At 35.1% G+C, this 20,793-nt stretch overlaps 1 protein-coding gene across 14 annotated transcripts in view; it reads left to right on the top strand.

The window, feature by feature from the left end:
• The window catches only part of COBLL1 (cordon-bleu WH2 repeat protein like 1), a 181,267-nt gene that overhangs the window by 50,310 nt on the left and 110,164 nt on the right, over window positions 1-20,793 (top strand). Inside the window, exon 1 of one of the 14 annotated variants that reach the window (XM_054699802.1) lies at window positions 16,452-17,477. The exons of the other annotated variants lie outside the window; for them this stretch is intronic. Within the exon in view, the coding sequence (XP_054555777.1) occupies window positions 17,467-17,477 (11 nt within the window). The 5' untranslated portion in view covers window positions 16,452-17,466. Of the gene's footprint in view, window positions 1-16,451; window positions 17,478-20,793 lie in introns of those variants that run through there. 14 annotated transcript variants of the gene reach the window in all.

The raw sequence follows: 20,793 nt of genomic DNA, 5'->3' as shown, positions 1-20,793 counted from the left end.
TTACAGAGGGGAATATATTACTCACTCTTAGTGAAATTCAGGAGGGGTGTGTGTATATTTAAAATTTTTCCCAAGGTTAAGGAAACGCCCAGGAGAAAACATGCACATCAAAGCGAGGTATTCTTAAAGGCTGTCTGTTCTAGAGTTTTGACTAAGTGGAAGAGCAAATTATTGACTGAGAATTATATTTACCTCTTGCTCAGGGACCTCACAAGGTGACAGCATGTCTTTATGAAAACACAGCTCTCCACTGTGTTGCTTACCCCAACTGTTGAATTTCCACTTAGTGGGACAGAGGCTCCAGCACCCAGGACAAACACCATTTGGTTTCTAAATAAGGCACAAAGTTGAAAATACACAAAACCAGAGAGGTTGCTAAATAAATAAGAGTACTACCGCTCCTGTCCATATTTTGTGGTGATGATAATATTCATGTCTTTGTCGAGCTCATAACCCAATATCCAAGGATCCAAGGTAAATAATATTTAGCTGTTCAATTACTGTTTAATTATAAATTATTTTCTAAGAGGAAGCCACACTAAAAAAGTTGTTCTAGAAGAAGTCCCCATAAAGTTTCAAAACTTTTCCATGTGACTCACTAAGCTTCAGTAAAGTATATTTAAATGAAATAATAACTTGTAAATTCAGTTTTTAAAATTAATTTTCCTTTTTGGGGGTAGAGAATTTCACTTTCAAAAATGTTTACTATAGAGATCTACTTACATTCTTTGGGGGCATTAAAATACTAAGTAAATGTAGCTATTTCTGTGCTAAGGCCTTTCTCTATATTCACTTATTAAATTTTCATAGTAAACCCCAGTAAGTTTAATTACTACTCCTTTTTTACAGATGAGGATCTAAAATAGAGTGAGCATAAGTAACTTGCTCTAGATTACACAACCAGTTAATGACTGAGCTAGAAATCAGCCCAAGAAGTCTATTCTGTCTTGCTAGAGTACCGCGCATTTAGCAAAAGTAGACCTTTGCTTGAATTGTAGGCTAAAGTAGTGGAGCCATAATTAGATACCTAAACTACAAAAGTAATAAAGGTAACCAGGTCATATTTTTATCTTTTAAAATACAAAAAGTTCATGAGGCAAGCTATGTTCTCAGCCTCATCCTAGGTGCAACACAAGAATATTCCCACAACAGAGGACCCCTAACCATACCTCCTATTACACATCTCTCACTCTTCCTTTAAATTTGCATCTTACGGCCTCCCTGGTGGCGCAGCAGGTTGAGTACAGCACTGTGAAGCTGTCCGTAGTCTCTGTAGTGCAGGTTGGATCCCCGGCCTGCCAGGGAGCTATGCACATGGCGGTGATAGGCCTCTCCTGTCTTGCCCGCTGCTCCCCTCAGTAGTGTTTTCGGTCCGTCTGCCTGTTCTGCTCCCTGCTCTGTCTCTGGTGAATTCTCTGGCCCTCCCGTACCTCTGGCCTGTACCCCAGTTCTTGTATAAATAAATAAATCTTTTAAAAAATTTGCATCTTAATGAAATCCTATCACCTTATCTCCCATGCCTCCTAGACAGAAACAGTGGGACAGATGCTGGTGAAGGAACTCTGTTGTGTGGTCTTTGCTGCAGGAGCTGGTAGAGAGGGTCCCCAGGTTCTCTCCTGCTCCAGGGAGATAATCCTGCCTGGACCTGAGGGCAATCCTGGGAGATGTCCTGCAGTGAGAAGACTGGCGGGTTACCTCTTTTCAGAATTTATATTCTGATGGGAGAAGGGTTTTAGGAGGACTGGCAGACAATGTAAATAAAAGAAAAATAACAATAATAAATGCTTTGAGGAGAATTAAAATAGCGTAGTGTGACAGCAGTAGATTTGCTACTGTAGATGAGATCCCTGAAAGTCTTTATTAGAACATAGTGTTTGTGTTATGACTTCCAGGACTAAGGAAGAGCAAAGGTAAAGTCCTTAAAGTCAGGAAGGCAATGGATTAAAGATCTACAAGATACCAGTTTTGCTCGAGCACATTGGGCTGATGAAAGGGGTATGAGAGTCAGATAGGGACAATTTGGTTGGGTTCATTTACCAGGATGAGACTTTTGGGTTTTATTCTAAGAGTCATAGGAAGCCTTTGGAGGATTTGAAAACAGAGAATAAATTGATAGAGTTTACATTTTTAAATGATTACCATGTAAATTTTTGAAAGAAATTATATTCCAGTGACAGAGCCTGTCATGATGTAACTGGAGGGGATTGTGGACTGAGCTCAATAGGTGCAGTGGAAAGTAAATGTAGGAACTCAGTGTCTATTTTAGACTATGGTGGGTAGTGAAGGGAAAAGAAAAATAAAGGTTAATTCTTACATATTTTACTGTAGTTGGGCTGTTTACTGTGGTGGGGAAAATTAAGGAAGGAGAGGTGAAATCACTTTTGGCATTATCAAGCTTCAGATGCCTCATTAGATTGCTAAGAGAAACTCTAAAGAAAATAGGCAGTAATACTCCAGTAGGGTAACCATGTAATTGATTTTGTAATCTGGTATACCTTTGAGAGTGAAAAGGATTGGGGTAGGATTTGGGTTTTAAATACTAAAACAGGGACAACAGAGGCAAATTGGGACTATCTTCACAAAGTGGAATTATTTACATATAGGAGTAAGCTTCCAGGCAAAGATTTCATGCAAAGATTTGATGTTTACAAGAGTGTGAACAAAACAAGTGAGAGGTCTGTTCTTCAATATCCAGGGCAATATGAGGGTCATTGGTGATAATAAAAATACAGAACAGTTTTAGTGGTGTTAGGGGGTGGCAATCAGATGGAGTAGATTCATGAGCAGATATGAGGTAAGAAAGAAGAGATAGAAACCACATACCCGTTTGAAGAGGTTTTGTTGTGGCGAGAACTATAAGTGAAAAATAACTAGAGCTTTCTAAGAGACTACTGAGTCTCATCAAAAATTGGAAAGGAACTCCTAGTCAGATTTCTGGTCTTATTTTAGGCTTTGGTTGCATCAGAATCAATATTGCACATCTCGAAGAAGAAATGACACTTTCATTAGGGAAAATAGTGGGACATGTAATTTTGGATCAGTTTCTGTTGCTCTTACTTGAATAATCTGTACTTGATTTTGAATATCTTAGAAATACCTCAAATGTTACAAAGATGAGCTGTGATTAGTAAAAGGTTTGACATAAAATCTTGCAGTTCAGGTATCCCTACATTCACTTTAGGACTGATATCCTTTTTGACTAGTAGGAGTGAAACCTTGTAGCTCAAGTATCAGTTTCCTTGTGCTTATTGGGGTTTCCATGTGGAAAAATGGTGTTTGCTTTAAATGTTGGGACAATTATCTTGGTCAACTAGGATAAGTCTTAGGGCATCTGACAAGAATTTATCTGTTTTCTTTTCCTTTTTACAAAATTAAATGTCACATCTTTTCTCTGAATCTTATTTTCATAGACCCAGCTTCCTTCAAATTACTCCACAAATAATTTTATGAGTTTTCTTTAATATTATACAGATGTGTTACTTACACTAAATATCTAATTCTTAATAAACTTACTAGTGAGATGTTACATTAAAATTAAAAAGAAATATTTCATAAATATTGATATTCTGCAAGCATTTATAACTTTCTGAAGAGACAAAAACATTGAATTTTCCAGTGTTAAGATTCATTGTTAAGGAGCTACTTTTAAAATTACTGTGTAAGACACATACTTTTTAGAAAAAGGATCTGTGAAAATGTTACATGATCATTCTGGGAATGATTTTGTAAGACCAGAGAATTCCTTCTTTTACATATTTGCCAGAGGTAAGACGTGCCTGGCACTTAAACCATGATAAACAGTTGAGTTAGTAACAGAGCAGAACAGTCAGTTTAGCGTTCATTCCCTAAGAATAAATAGCTAAAGAGTTTGTACCATTTCGTAGAGACTTTCTGAAAGAATTGTAAGTACATATGATTTGTAAAATATTTAAAATAATTTCACATTTTCTAATCATCTGCTTTAAAAAATTGACCAGTATTTTCATTTGAACTATTATTACTCCTAACACTTTAATGTTTGAGGATTCTTTCAGTCAGAATTTTTATTAAAAAAGCTGAAGAAAGTATGCTCTGTGAATTGATGTTTTGGAGAGTTAATTGCATAATTTTTCTTGACATAAATGTATGTATAATTATGTAATTATACTTGTTGGAGAAAAAATTAAATATGTTTAATCCATTAAACACTATGTATATCAAAATTACTGCTATTAAGTTCTCATTTCATGCTTTAAGATGTAGTGAAAGTCCTTTCAAATTTTCATAAATATTTCAATAAGCAATATGATAATTATACTTATCTAGGGCTTTATTTTTTTTAATAAATTTTATTTTTATATTCCCCATACAATTGCAACCCCCTATCTTTTTTTAATATTCACAAGAACCCTACAAAGTATACTTCATATGCTTTCAATCAACATCAGTAAATAAGTAAACTGAGACGAAAGTAAACTGAGATGTGTACAGAATTCAAATTAGAATTAAACATTTTGATCCCCAGGTTGCTGCTCTTTCCCTATATTACTCTTTCCCTATATTACCTGGGGCTTCACTATATTAACACTCCTTTAAATAGTGAGTAAAAATATTACTTGGCCAAATTTACCTGCATTAAAAAAAACACCCTTGACACTTTACTCTTAGTGCAAATTCTGAGTATCATATTAGCTGTTAACATGAATCCTGAGAAAAGTTTGCTAGTGGAGATTCTGATTATATATGACTTTGCTTTCCTAACTAACTGTATAACACAAGCTGACTTCTCAGTTTGCTTATACTACTGCACTTTGTAAAAAACTTCATTCTATTTTTAAAAAGCACACTAACTTCATTCCTTAATAGATGTCATTATGTAATCTTAAATGAAATGTGAAAATGACTTTTTGTATGCTAAAATGTTGGTGTAAGATATCTATGTATAATCATATTTTTCTTTTACTCAACACTCCACATGGTTCTGGGGGTTGATAATTTAAATGAAATAATAAGGTGAGCTAACATTGTCTGGCGGTAGAATGTATTTTTTTCCAGATTTATTGAGATATAGATTGACATAATGTGTGAATGTAAGCTGTATAGTAGGTTCAGTTGATACACATATATATTGTAATATGATTACTTCCAGTGTGTCACATAATTGCCACTTTTTTGTGTGTGGTGAGAAATATTTAAGATCTACTCTTTTAGCAACTTTCAAGTATATAGCACAGTACCATTATAGTCACCATCTTGTACAATAGATCCCCAAAACTTACTTATTTTATAACTGGAAAGATTTTGTACTCTTTGACCCACATCTCCCATTTCCTCCACCACTATACTCCTAGTAACTGCCTATCCAATCTGTGTCTGAGTCCAGCTTTTTCATATTTAACATCTAAGTGATATCATCCAGTATTTTGACTTTCTCTGTCTTATTTCACTGAGCATAATGCTTTTAAGTTCCATCTGTGTTGTCACAAATCGCTGCATTTTACTCTTTCTCACACTTGAATGGAATATGTATTTATATACCACATGTTCTTTATCATTAGTTCATTGACAGATACTTAGATTGTTTCCATAACTTGGCTATTGTGGATAGTGCAGCCATGTACAGGGGAATGAAGCTATCTCTTCAATATCTTGTTTTCATTTTCTTTAGTTGTATATCCAGATGTTGGATATTATGTGGTTCTATTTTCAGTTTTTTGAGGAACCTTCATGCTGTTTTGAGGAACCTTCATGTGGTTGCACCAACTTACCTCTCCACCAGCAATTCAGGAAAGTATTTCTTAAAAAATAGCTGTTTAGCATTTAAAGAAATATTAGAAGTGATAATATTATAAAAACCTTAGCGAATGGGGACATACAATTGTTTGTACATAGGAAAGATTCTAAGTATTCAAATTAAAAATCAAATGCTATTATAGAATATATCTAAATCCAGTAGAATCAGTGGTTAGCTTTTTAAACAAAGGCTATGTTTCTAAACACCTTGTAGAAATCTGATTCACATAATTAAAATTTAATTTCCTGGAGAAGTAAATGCAGAGGTTTATATTTTTCAAAATTTTCACAAATCTTAGTGCATTTAAGTTTCACATAAATAAAAACAGCAAAAAATGCAATCTCGTCATATTTTATCTTAGAGATCAAAAATTTCTAACAAGTTTTTTCTGCCTCTGGTTAATTGTTGCTAAGAGTACACAAGGATTAAAAACTAAAATCCATTTATCCATGAAGACCTTGAGGTCAGGTAGTTGAGACTATAAATAGGCAAATTTAATGATGCCATTAATAAGGAAGAGAATGCATCTCTGGGGTGTCTCATTTACTTTCACTATGCATATGTTTTTTAGAAAGCAAATTACTGGACCAGATGGCATAAGGAAAAAAACTAAAGTGAGTAATAGAATTATTTAACACAAACTCATTATACATTTGTCACTAAGAGTATAGTTACATTCACATTCCGTTTTTATGTTTGAAATGATTATGCAGTATCTTTAGAATTAAATTTGAGTGAGTTTTTTTCTACAGACTCCTGGGTGAGTGTTTTCTACAGACTCTTTTAGATGACTTTAAAAGAAGTTTTTGGATGCTTTTCTATCACTCCTTAACCTTGTTAAAGGAAAGAATATAGTTATTCATACAAAGCAAAATGTAGCAGCTGTTAGTTCATAAACCATACATATGGAGATGTACAACTTAAAAACACATTCTTTCTATACCCTGTTGTTTCAACCTTCTCACAACACTGTGCCTCGTGTACCTCCCTTATCCTCTGTGATTTATTTTTTGCTTTAGCCCAATCATAGCTCTCTCAAGACATATGGATAATGATCTGATGATTCTCTTTGTTGGGGTAACTTATTTGTTAAAAGTTTTCTTTTTGTAAAAATGTACCTAAGCTCCTTACTTTTCCAAAGACAAACTCTAGGAAACAACAAGAAAAAAAATGATGAAGTATTAAATTGATGATGGGGCATATTTGCTTGGATTTTTTTTCTTATTGAGAATTACTCTCGTGGATCACTTATAAAGAGGATTTTCAACTTTTGAAGTAAGTTGGAGAAGGTTAGGTTGTTGGTTAAAGTTAGCTTTCATTTCTTGAGTACACATATATTATTCATGAAAAAAAGCAATAGTAGAGCTAAGTAGAAAAAAGGATTAGTGTTTTTGAGGTAAAATATAAATAATATTCCTTGCCTTTTCTAGTTTTTATTTATTTTAGAAAATTGGTAGAAGGGACCTCCCTGGTGGTGCAAGGGATTAAGTCTCAGCACTATGAAGTTAGAGTTCGATCCCTGGCCAGGCAGCTAACCCACATGACACATCAGATCTCTCCTGTCTCACCCTCTGCTCAACTCAGCAGTGTATTTCAGTCAGTCCACCTGTTCTGCTCCCCACTCTGTCTCTGGTGAATCCTTTCACTCCCCCAAACCTTTGGCCTACATCCCAGCTCTTGTATTCATCAATAAATAAAATAAATCTTTAAAAAAAATTGGTAGAAAATTTGGAAACAAAAAAATGGAATATAGTGATCTGCTATGCAATCATTGCAATAAATATATCTCATTAGTATTTATTTTTGGATCAAAAAGTGAATTTGAATTTGTCTGTTAAACTCCTTTATCTTTGCATTCATAATGGTAAGAACACACCTGCTATACCAGAATTCTTGTGATAAAAGAGTTATTCTTAATAACTTTGATATCTAAGAGCTATTTTTACAAAACTCTGCTAAGACTTCATGCTGTACTGACCACTAGCACTTGGCTTGCTATCTACACCTTTGTTGTTAGATCCACCTATTTCCTCAGGGATAGTTTGTATAATGAGACTACTGTACATTTCTTTGTCATTTCCTTCTCTTACTTCTCAAGAGAAAGAATTACAATGGCTTTTTAATATTTCTATGCTAAATTAGCTATCTTTCTATGGACTTGAAATACAGTAGTTGGGAGGGCTGGGAGAATTTTAGGCTGTTCAAACCATGCAGATAACATGGTTTGCTTTTTAGGATATGTGATTTCTTTAAAAAGACTTAATATTGTTTTATAGATCATGAAAGCTTGTTTCTAGTGAATAAATCTTTAGCATCCACATGTCTTCGTAGTTTTCTTCTAGTGAGTAATTTTTTCCTTTAGGTGTTGTTCCAGGGAATATAGTAATAATTGTATTTATTGATTAAAGTTCATACAGTGTTGGTATTTTTTTTTACAAACTGTCCCTGAAAAGAGAATTTTAAGATTTCAGATTGTGGTTTTACCAGTATGGGACTCTTATAGTAGGAAACTATGTAACAGAATAGAATGGGGAAAGAAAATGGATGTAAAAAAGGAAGTAGCCTGGGTTTCAAACCTACAGCATCAGTTTTTTAACTATGCTGAGGACAAGCTAATTCCCCTCTCAGAAGTTACTTCCTTATGCTCTTAGACATTGACAGTAGCAACTCACAGGGTTATTATAAGAATGAGTAATAACATATGTGTAGTTTCCTGCCCATTGCAACTTAATAATTAACCCTATTGATTTTATGGGAGCTTCACCAATGCACATTGATTGACCAAACTGAAGACACTTAAAGACAAAGGGAGGGAACAAGATAACATTTGGGAATTTTATGTGTAATAGCATAAATTATATAATAAAATACTAACTTTCTGAGTACAGAAGTTGTATTTATTTCTCTACCCAAAGCAAGGGTAAACACACAAAAAAAGTGCAGCTTGTGTAGATGTATGAGTGGGAAAACTTGTGTTTCTTTATCTATGCATTTAGAGTTCTTTCTCTTGTATTGATATGACCTCTAACGCTATGCAGTCACTATATGAAGTGAGTTCATTTTAATCAATTTCTAACTTGACCTTTTTCAGAAACATAAAATGCAATCTAACTTGCTGTTAATTAGTAGAGACTATATATAAATAATTTCTTTGGGAGAGTTTTCAAATTAATAGTATACAAAAGCATTGGTAAAAGGAAAATGACTTCACAATAGATGTGAAAAGTAAGAGAAAATTGTTTTAATGGGATACAGTTGTTAGGAATTCTAATGATTGGCTTGTTATTTTTTATACATTACTGAAAGAGAACCACATCTTGGTATGACAGATAAATTATTCCTTGTGCAGTTTTTCTTTGTTTTCTGAGAAGCAAGGTCAAATGGTGAAAGGAAACTGTCACTTCACAACAAATACATAAAATACCCTCTCAGCCTGCTTTTAAGAATTGAGGATTTCTTTTTTTTTTTTAATTGGGGAAACACAGGAGCACCCTGTGTAGATGTGTAATGTGTGTGAGAGAAAATTCTCTGAGAGAATTCATTCAACAATATTTTACTGTCTTCTTTGTGCCAGGAAATATTCTAGATCCTCAGAATGTGGCACTAAACAGTTAAAATGCCTGGACTCAGCCATCTTCCATTCACTAATCAAAATGCAGAATCTGAATTAATCACTGGGAAGAATTATGAATGAGCCATTTGGACATACTTGTCACTGTATGTAAAGTATATAGTGTATAAACAAAGATTTATTTGCTTAGTATGTCATTGTGTGCTTGCAATAAATATTTAAAAATGTCAACTCTTTCATAGAGATCTTTATTTCTGCCAATATCCCTTATCAATGAATATTTGGTTTTTAATCTCATTGTGATTTTTCAGTTCTGATGGCACAAATAAGTTTTTCATAGATTTTTACCTCCTTTTTATTAAATTATTTAGTCATGAAAACATTTAATTAATGGAAATAGGATAGGTACAGATTTTTCTGCCCACAATAAAAGACATTGTTTCTATAGAAGTATTAAAAACAATGGATTCTAAAGAACTATACTAATGTGTATGAATCTTAATATTGCTTAGATTATTATTCTATTCAGAGAATTATTATTGACTACCTTTTCTGGCATGTGTGATCTTATCTACAGTATTCTTACTTTTTAATTATCTTTCTTATAAATTAAGGGTAGCTGGTATGTATTTTTTCTTGGTCTGCAGATGTTTAGTTGAACTAAGAAAAATCAAGTTTGGGCTAGGAAAATAATTGTTAACATATGGATCAAATTTCTTCAGAAATACAATGTCTAGTAATACTATAGAGCTCTTAAAATTCAACTAATTTTCTGGATTAGAAAAAAATTAATCTACTGATAAAACAAGTGGAATGGTTGTGAACCCCCAGTGTCAGCAGACTACTTTTTATGTGTCTGTTATACCTTATCAAAAATTTATTTTGACCATTTCCTTTGCTTTAAAGACATATTTTTTATAATTCTTTTTTTGTAATACTACAATTTAACTAAATATGATACACATGTGACTTGAATCCAATGAGAGAATTGTTTCTATAAAAGCAAAGTCAAATACTTGAGAAGACTCTTCAGTAGACTCATTCTACAGCAGAGAGCAATGAAAAAAATTGATGTCTATATTTTAGGTTAAAACTTTAAATGACTTTAATATTTAGAAATAGTAGAGGGTTTTAGTTATAGTTGCCTTCCTATTTTATAATTTCATTAAATCTTGTTCAAGCTGTTTTCTGTAAGGTAATATTAACAACTTTATTTATTTAAAATACTAGACATTTTTCCCAAAATGAATTACATAAGAAAAATGCTGAACATTTATGCAATTTTATCTGTGTTTAAAGCTAGGATTTTGAATTACACATTGTTGCTAGGCAACATTTATGGTAGAATCTTATCTTTTCTGGGTTTAGCAAGTGAAACCAATATAAAAGTTAAATGCAATTATTTGTGTTTTTATTATATCAACTACTTCTTTCTTAGATATACTAGTTTATTCAGTGATTACTACTTTGTATCATCTCTTGAAACAATTATATTTTGCATATTATTCATTATATATAGTATATTTAATATTTATACTAGCCCATTGATCTGTAGTTGAAAGAATAATGTAATATAAAAGCAGGATTTTATGGTTTTTCAGTTGTTTTAATCATAATCAAAATGTTTCTTGGATAATCAATTTTTTTTTAAAGATTTATTTTTTTATTTATACAAGAACCAGGGTACAGGCTAGATATGTGGGAGGGTGAGAGGATTCACCAGAGACAGAGTGGGGAACAGAACAGGCAGAAAGACTGAAATATACTGCTGAGGGGAGCAGTGGGAGAGACAGGAGAGGTCTGATGCCCCAAGAGGGTAGCTCCCTGGCCGGGGATTGAACTCATGCTGCAGTGGTTATGGATAACTTCATAGGTTGCATCTTAACCCCTTGTGCCACCAGGAAGACCCAAGAATTCCCTTCTTTGATAAAAGGAAGCAAAAATATAATGGAGACTTGAAAAAAAAAGTTATTACTAAACTTTTAAACGACTTTTAAGATATGTTATATTCACTAAATATGAGACCTTCCTGAATGTATGTGAACTTGAAATGACTCAGGTAGCAATAACATTCAGCAGTCTTTCAATTTGGTAAGTTCTTTGAAGGTATAATGTTACTTCTAATTGAATACCTACTGCATGTCATGTATTGTGCTGGAACAGTTGATCTCAAACTTTACTAAACTTCAGAATCACTTGGAGAGATTTCTAAAATCTCTACAAACCAATTAAATTTCTAACTCTAGGAACCAGGCCTCAACATTTTTAAAAACTGCTTACATAAGTATGTTGTGTAACAACATTTGAGAACCACTGGGTTAGTTGATGAATATACATTGCCTATTTAACCCTACCAGCAATCCTGTGAGGCAGGATGTATTATCCAGTTTTGTCATTGAAGAAATAATTCCTGAGAAATTAAGTGATGTAATAACTAATGGCCAAGATCTCTGATTCTTTCAGTTCTTGAGCCCTATAAGTAATTCTTACTGATTCATTTGCAAAAGTTTTCCTTTTGTAATTGTATACCTTTGTATAACGTATAATAAAGTTGTAAATGTATAACTTTTTTTCTATCACCTATTGCTTTTCTAGAATGTCTTAACCTTGTCACTGGAAAATTATAATGTATATGTCTCATTAGCAAGATGTATTTGTTTTTCCTATGTAACACTCACCCTTCATACCCTCCACTTAAAAGTAGTAAAAGCCAAATTATGTATTTACTACTTAAAGTACTGTGTATGTGTGAATAAGAGTTTGACTTGGAAATGCTCAGGAGTAAATGGTTATCCTATTAATTTTCATAAAATGTGATACATTATGGAGATTTTAGCTATTTCAGATATATTTAAAAAATGAAAGCTAGCTAGATATCAGATTTTTTTTTTGTATTGAGAATGTTATTGTATTCACTAAATGTTGAAAACATTTCCCCAGATATTACCCTGTGATAAGTCAAGAGGAACTGAGAAGAATGTATTATATTATCTGGCATTTCATCTTGAAATAGTGGTAAACTTCTCAGCAAAATAAACTTTAGGAAATTTATTTCAGTTGTAATAGAAATCTGAATTTCTTCATGAAAAGTTACTTGGAAAGTACTTTGAAATATACCTCTACTTAAAAAACAAAGAAAAAATAGGTGCTCAGTGTGATGCCTTCTCTTCCCCCTCCACACATGTATTTTTGTAGATAAATTAATATAAACTAAAGCTATGTATATTGAAGATATGAAATTATAATTAATCATGAGTTAGAAATATTTATAAGATGTAGTTGAGATGGATTTTATGCTCAGTAATTTTTGTGTATACATGAAAGTGTAACATTAATAACTGCTGTCAATTTAATATGATTTAAGAGGATAATATATTTAGAAGCAACTAAACTCTCTAATTTGATATATGAAATATCAGCCTTTGAGTTTATACCTGGGCTAAGTTAGTCCTGGCATTACCTATGTGTATTTTGTATTGCTATGTGTACTTTACCTCTAAGTTCAGATGCTATATTTTCATTAGAAATAGTTGATTTGGGGCCTCCCCGGTGGCGCAGCGGTTGAGCGCTGGGTTGCGAAGCTGCCCACAGCCTCTGTGGCGCCGGTTCGATCCCCGGCTGTTCCCCGGCCAACGGAGGAGGGTCCCACATGGCGCGCAGACCTCTCCTGCCGCCCGCTGCTCCCCTCAGCAGTGTCCTTCGGTCCTTCTGCCTGCTCTGCTCCCCACTCTGGCTCTGGTGAATTCTCTCACCCTCCCGCGCTTCTGACTGTACCCAGTGCATGTATAAACAAAAAACAAACAAATAAATAAATAAATAAATAAGTAAAACATACCTCTAAAAAAAAAAAAGAAATAGTTGATTTGTATTTAGATGTCATGAAATTTGTAGTTGAATAATATATCTACTTACTAAGTTGTTCCAGATAGTTCCAATGGTTCATTGTCATGAACCATGCCACATGAGATAGAATATAGAGCAGATGATGTCTGTCTGGGTATAGGACAACTAAATTGCAACAAAAGTATTATCTACTCAACTAACTTATCCTCAAAACCTAGGGTTACAAAGATTCTACCTCGCTTTATATAATTTCTAAATTCCTAACGGTATAAAAGGGAAGATTTGAGAGGAATATAACAAAAAATGAATAAGTGTAGTGAAAACTGCAGTTAGGTAGATTCATTATTTAAGAAATAATTGGATATACTCTGAAAAGCAGGGCCTCCCCTGGTGGCATAGCAGTTGAGCACTGGGCTGCAAAGCTGCCCACAACCTCTGCAGCGCCAGTTCGATCCCTGGCTGCCAGCGAGGGTCCCACATGGCATGCAGGCCCCTCCTGCCACGCTCGCTGCTCCCCTCAGCAGTGTATTTCGTCAGTCTGCCTGTTCTGTTCCCCGCTCTGGCTCTGGTGAATTCTCTCACCCTCCCGCGTTTCTGACTGTACCCAGTGCTTGTATAAATAAATAAAAATAAAATCTTTAAAGAAAAAAAAAAGAAAAGCAATATGTTAATCAAAAATACAAAGATATATATTCATCATTTCTGCCTTGAAACTTTTTCTGGAAGATAAGGTGATATACACTGAAATATAAGATATAATGTAGTCTGGGGTACTTTATTTTCCTACATTGTATTAGTTTCATGGCTGTTTCTTTTATCTTTCTACCATATTTTCAGTGTTAGAGGGGAAGACCTGTGTCTTGTCATTGAATTTGCCCCATTTAATCTATACAGTGTGACCTGTGTGATAGGTCATCATAGCTATTTATTGAACAAAAGGAGCTATTCAAGTATCCTACTAAAGTATTTTAAAGTGGGACTTTTATGTATAAAACAAGGAAGATTCTTTCAAGATGAGGAATCCAAAGAAAGGGAGGATTTTTACTTCTACATGCTCATAATGGCATGAACAGTGGGTGTTTAGAGTGTAGCAAGGTTTACGTGAAGCTGAGGTGTAAAGGTTATATAGATCCTAGTTTTTTTAGCTTACTGACTAGGGAGGGTGAAACTGCATTCAATGTGTAGGTTGGGGCTCAAGTCTGGACTGGAATGGATTTGCTTCCAGCTTTACTCTCCTTGATGGATGTGGGCCAGAGAAATAGTATCTGGTTTTCCTAGAGCAAATGAGAGAAGTGCCCAAAACAGATTTCTTTTGGCAACCCAATCTCAGGAGTGACATCACATCACCTTTGCTACCTTTTATCCACTGAATGTGAGTCACTAAAACCAACCCACACTCAAAGGGGAGGGGTTATTCAAGGAGGCAGGGATATTAGAGGCCATCTTAGAGGCTGCCAATTACAGTAACCCATTTCATTTAACCCTGTATATCAAAAATGTCCTTAATACGTAATCAATATATAAAAATTAATAGATATTTAATATTTTTGTACTATGTCTACAAAATAGTGTATTTTACACACAGCACCTCTCAGGTCAGATTATATATTTTCATTAGAAATAGTTGACCTGGGGCCTCCCCTGGTGGCGCAGCAGTTGAGCGCTGGGCTGCTGCGAGGCTGCCCGCAGCCTCTGCAGTGCTGGTTCATTCCCGGGCCACCAGCAAGGGTCCCACAAAAAAAAAAAAGAAAAAAAAAAAAGAAAAAAGAAAGAAATAGTTGATTTCTATGTCATAAAATTTGTAGTTGAATGATACATCTACTTACTAAGTTGTTCCAAAGTACTTAAATGTTTTCTCGTATCTGAATTAAGTACCATCTTAAAATAAATCTACATTAATAAGTAACTTAACAATATAGTCCCTCAGTCACACTAGTGATATTTCAAGTGCTCACTAGCCACATGACTACCATTCTGGAGAGCAGAGTCCTTAGAAGTTGGGCTACAAAAGGAAGGAGTGAAATAAAATTGTAATTGAAAGGAGGAGAGAAGTAGAAATAAAGATAATAGAATTCTGTCTCTGCATTTTGTCTGTGTATGAGTGTGTGTCCTTGGAGAAAAAAACTGCTATGATGGAAACATAGGGTATAATTAATATGGCTTTAGATTATTGACCAGATTTGACTTAAGGTACAATGGGGGCAAAAATCTGAAATGATGTATGGCTTGTGATAGGGACCACGTATTTCAGGTGTTGAAATGTAAAAGAATTGAGTGTGGGAGACTGAAACCAGAAGCTTTTCAAATTTCCTTTGGCATTTGTCACTCTATTCATCATTTTTTCCTAGTGTGGTTGCCAACAGAGTGAAAAACTCTTGGAAATGGAACCACTTCCTGAGAGCCTCAGAGGAGACTCTTTCCTAACCAGGACCATAATTGGTTTCACAATAAGAAGAACTCCCAGTGTCACTCTCCCAACCAAATGTTATTTGTGAATTAGTTCAGCCACCATGTGCTGCCCCAATCCTAAAATATCATATTTCCATTTTCAGTCACTAAGCAAAATCATTATGCACAGATCTCTATGTTAGTGATGGAAGTGACCTGGAATTATCTAGCCTAATACCTGTATGTTGTAAATGAGGGGATAGTGAACCAAAAATTTATGTCCTTAAGGTAACACAAGTGGCCATTTTGGACACTTCCAAGCTTTTTGACGGATGGAGATGGTGACACTTACCTGATACTCTGAGTTCAGAGTTAGTATATGTAAAACATATTGAACAATCTCCGACACATAATAAATACTCAAGGGTTAGCTGGCTTCGATAATATGGTAATAAAATAGAATAAAATCTAACATGGCTTTCTTTTCCTTTTTGTTCTTATTGGGCATTACCTTTGAGACACAGAGTTAGATTAATAACTATTTACTGTGTTGTGAAGAATACCCACTGTCTCTAATTAGTAGGGATGCCAAAAGTGACTGAAATATGAATTCTTCAAAGTGGGAAGAGAATAAAGAATTAGGTTATTTTAATCATGATCCTTGTTTGTCAAGGAAAGTACAACTAGAATATTTGTGCTCTGACCTACAGATTGGCTGCATGACCTCAGGCAAGTGACTGAACATCTGGGCAAAATGAAGGAGGTTTCTTCCCACTCTAGAATTCAGTGTGTCACAATTTAACCCCTAACATCATTCTTTCCCCCAATAGGCAGAGAATTTAGGATTTAGAATCTTCCCAAGGATTGAATACTTTTACTTATGTGGGTCTCTCTGGACTTCTTATACCTCTGACAGATCACAAAATAGTTTAACTCTCACCTACCGCAAGCTCTTTCTCCATGAACTCATGGAATTGATGGCCCTGTCTTTCCTCATCCATCAATTAACCATGTATAGAGAACCCTGACTTGTGCAATTAAAGTTCCAGATGCTGGTAGAGAAGGAGGTGGACCAGGTCCCAACTCTCATGGAATTTCCATTCTGAAAGCTAACACCAAATAATAAGTAAACAAACACTTGATATCAGAGAGTAGCAAATGTGATAATGACAAAACAGGGTTATGTGAAGTGTGGGCTGAGTTGGGTAGGAATGGGCATGAGTGTTAGTAACTCTTTAGAGTGGTCTGAGGATCTCTATGAAAAGGAAATATTCAAAATCAGGAGCAGATGATTTTGAGTTCTATGGTGAAGAGCATTTTGATTCAAGGGGCTAGCTGTGCAAGTCCCTCAGATGTGAAGGGCCTGGGTCTATTTAAGAAAGGGAAGAATATCAGTATGAATTACACAGGATGCTGAAATACTGAGAGGAAACCTCCAAGGTTAGAAGAGGCTATTTCAGTGGTTTCTTTATTTTTAACATGCATCACAATCACTTGGAGATTGTTAAGTGTGGACCCTGTTCTTCCTCCTGCCCAAGTGCATCTGATTCTGCAGCTCTGGAATAGGACCTGCGAATATGTTTTTCTGACAAGGTCTCAGATGCTGCAGTTTCTGCTCTGAAATCACATTTTGAGAACCAGAAGACTAGGCCCTTGAAAACTAAGGAAGGAATTTAGGTCTTAATCTCAATGCCCTGGAGACTAGAGAAGAACCAGAGATGGGGTGCGATCTGATTTACATATTTAGAAGGTCAATTTGATTACTGCAAAGGGAAGATTTTAAGGGACAAAGGAGAAACAAGAGCGACCACTGGAGCAGTCAACACAGCAGATGATGGCATAATTACCAGAGTGGTAGCCTAGGAGCTGGTGAAAAGTACATCGATGGAGGATGTTTCAGAGGTAAGAGTCCACAGGACTTGGTGATGGATTGGAATAAGAGACAGGGATAGTGAAGCATCAAACTGTGCCTAGGATATTTGCTTCAGTTAACTGGGTGTTTGGTAGTGACATTTGTAGAAATGTGAAATAGTGGAAGAAAATGGGGATTTGGATGAAGAGGAAAATGAAGAGTTTTGGTTACAAGATACATAGGGGTATCCAAATGAGATGACCACTGATGATGAGATTATTGGGAATATATAATGTTTAATAAACTTTGTATTAAAGATGTGAATTTGAGAGTCATCGATTTAAAGACAGGGAGTTTAATGGAATCACCAGAAGTAGGGGGCTGTAGAAAGAGAAGGAGCTCTGGCTGTAGCTAGAGAAGGAGCTCTGGCTGTAGCTAGAGAAGGAGCTCTGGGATTTTCCAACATTTAGAAATCCGGCTATGAGATTGGTGACTGAAGAGTGGCAGTGGAGAAGAAGAAAAGGGTAGATTGTGTTGTCACAGAGTAGCCCAGAGAAGAAAATCTCAAGCAGAGGGCTTGGGCAACTGTGAAATTATTGGAATTTATAAACTTACTCAATTATGACGGAGATGAAACAATCTCCTTATTAATTGTCCGTTGAATTTGTATACACATTATAAGAGAAATGTGTCTCAACAGTCATGTCTTGGGTCTGTCCTTATAATTAATTATTGTTATCTTTTAAAGTCATTTTAATATATTTACTCTGATGTTAGACTCAGCAAGAAAAATAACCATTTGCTGTTCTTCATTGCGTTCCTTCAAACACATAGCACAATTTATGCACACCAATGGAACACATTTTTAACAAAATCTCTTGTTTCATTAAACTAAGAGAGAGACACTAAGAAATTGTTTTAAAGGATTGGTTTCCACTTTCTAGTTAAAGTGCATAGTTTAGGGGCATCTCAACATTGTTAGTTATTTTTAAAGCTTGCCTCATCAACACTTAGCACAAAGCAGCTTAGTTTGATAGCCCTCTATTATGTACCGAGAGGGTAACTGTTTCATTTCCTTTTGGTCATTAGAATACAATGCTTGAAAAGCCTATTGTTTTGAGACTTTTAATTGCACTGTTAGGTTTCTGTCTTTGATAGTAAAGTTATATTTTTGTATAGTCTTTATTTAACTGATTCTGTTAAGTGTGCTATCTAAATATAGCAAACTAGTGAGATCTCAATACTTAATAAGTAGCTTATTAAGGATGTAAGTACATCCCATATGACAAAACTTTTTTCTTTCAAATCAAGAGGTATTTTAGTAGTAAATTTCTGTTGTTGTGCTGAACTCTTTTATTCCCTCTTTTCATTTAATCAGATGTTAATATTGACACGAATGGAATAGTAATTACAGCGGACACATGCTTTTTAGCTTGCTTGATAAAGGATAAAAAGACCAGTTGTAATAGCAAATTGTCAATTGGATTCTGTGTTGAAATGATGTTCTGATATTTTCCAAATGTATTATTGTATAATGTGAAATTGTTACAGGGCAGGGAGAGGGGCAGCCCAAACCCTGCAAACCTGCCTATTCTAAACGGTTTCTGCCATCCGCCGCATCAACACAAAACATATGAGACTTTAATGGGAAGGAACTTTAATAAAACTAGGAAACAATACAGGAAAGGCAAAGAATCTAGTTTCTAAATCAAGCACCCAAAGTTACCCGTCCCCTCGTGGGTAAAAGTCCATTCAAATGGGATTGGCCCAGAGCAAGGCCCCAAAGCCTGCCACAAGTCTAAGGAATCTTCCAGTGGGGACCCTCAGAAAAGGGTCAGAAACAACCAGACAAGCCCAGAAGGAAAAGAGCAAAATCAATATCAAGATAAAAGCTGCCATTGTCACCTCCCCATGGGTCTCACCCACATCTGTGTCACCCAGTCCACGACCAAAAGACAAGCGCAGTTTCTTCACGTGTCTCTAGGCTCCATGCGCCTCCTCCAGGTCTCCTGGCTCCATCCTGCTTCCTTCCTTCCTCAGTCTCTTCTGCATCTTCTCCTCTTCCTGCTCAGCTCCACCCTCCCTTGGGTGGAGCAGGAACCTCCCCCTTTCCTGGGGACCACCCTGTTACAAAATTGTACCTTAATTTTCACTTTGAAAAGTGATTGTAATATTGAGATAACATTAGTGAATAAAGCAATGATTTACTTAAGCATTAATTTACTGTGCCTTGTTGCTTTTAAGGTTTAAATAATGAATTTTTATTCTGTGCCAGAGAAGTTTTCTGCCTCAGAGATCTTTTCAGTATAACCTCCTTTTCACCCACCCCTGTGTGAAATTTGCTATTGTTTACTGTTGAGGGTAGCAGCCTCTAAGGAGCAGAGACTGATGCTTAAACTAGGCCACGGGAGTAGAAGAGCTTACGTGAAAATCCCTAGGGTTAGAACACTAAGCAAACATTCCTGTTTAAAAGGGGTGGGAAATCCAATTACTATAATTTAAAATATTAATGAAAACTAGTATTATTAAGCTGTAAATTATTGAATGTTGATATATTTTTGTTTTTCATTACCAGAATTTCCTATACTTAGATTAGGTTATAACCTTTGATTATTTTCATTATATGTTTTGTGGTTTATGGGTAACATTTAATTTTGTTATTATAGCTTCGAAGTATTTCAACCAAAAAATTGAGAACACTGGGGGTAGGTAAAAGATATTTTTAAAATACTGCTGGTGAGTAAAAGTTCAGATAAGTCTTAATGCTACTTAGGATGCAGGTCAATTCTAGGTCTCTATCTGGTATTCTTTTCACTAGATTATATTAGTGAGCTTTAATCAGACAGACACAATCCAAATATACTCTAAAAGGATTACAACTGGGGGCCAATATATAATTGATTCTTCAGGCTCTGCCTACCTTAGTTCTACTTTTCTTTTAAGAACTGAGTCACAAGTCTCCTCTTTGAAGTATACCTTGATAACTGCTTCTCCTCCCCCACAGAGCTAGTTTTAGCTTGCTCATTACCTTGATTTTTCAAGATTGTCCATCTGTTTTATGATACTTATTTTTTGCTTCATGTTCATTATTTACTTTTACGTTGCATCTTCCCTATTGGATTTCTTGTTCGTTAGGAAAGATTTGATTTGATTCACATTTGCCTTTCAATTTATAGGAACAAAGGTGACAAATGCTTTATTATTTAGAGTAATACTAGGTGCCATTAAGATGTTCAGTAGTGTAACAGGGTGGTCCCAGGGGAAGTGGGGGGGGTTCCAGATTCCCTGCCCCACCCAAGAAGAGTGGAGCTGAGTAGGGGGGAGAAGCTGGAGAGGAGACTGAGAGAAGAAAGGAAGAAAGATAGA

The sequence above is a fragment of the Talpa occidentalis genome, unplaced genomic scaffold, assembly GCF_014898055.3.
Source record: "Talpa occidentalis isolate TD23 unplaced genomic scaffold, MPIMG_talOcc4v2.1 talOcc4.3, whole genome shotgun sequence".
Taxonomy (NCBI): domain Eukaryota; kingdom Metazoa; phylum Chordata; class Mammalia; order Eulipotyphla; family Talpidae; genus Talpa; species Talpa occidentalis.
Note: the sequence above shows the minus strand (reverse complement) of the source record. Positions and strands in the feature narration are given on the sequence as shown.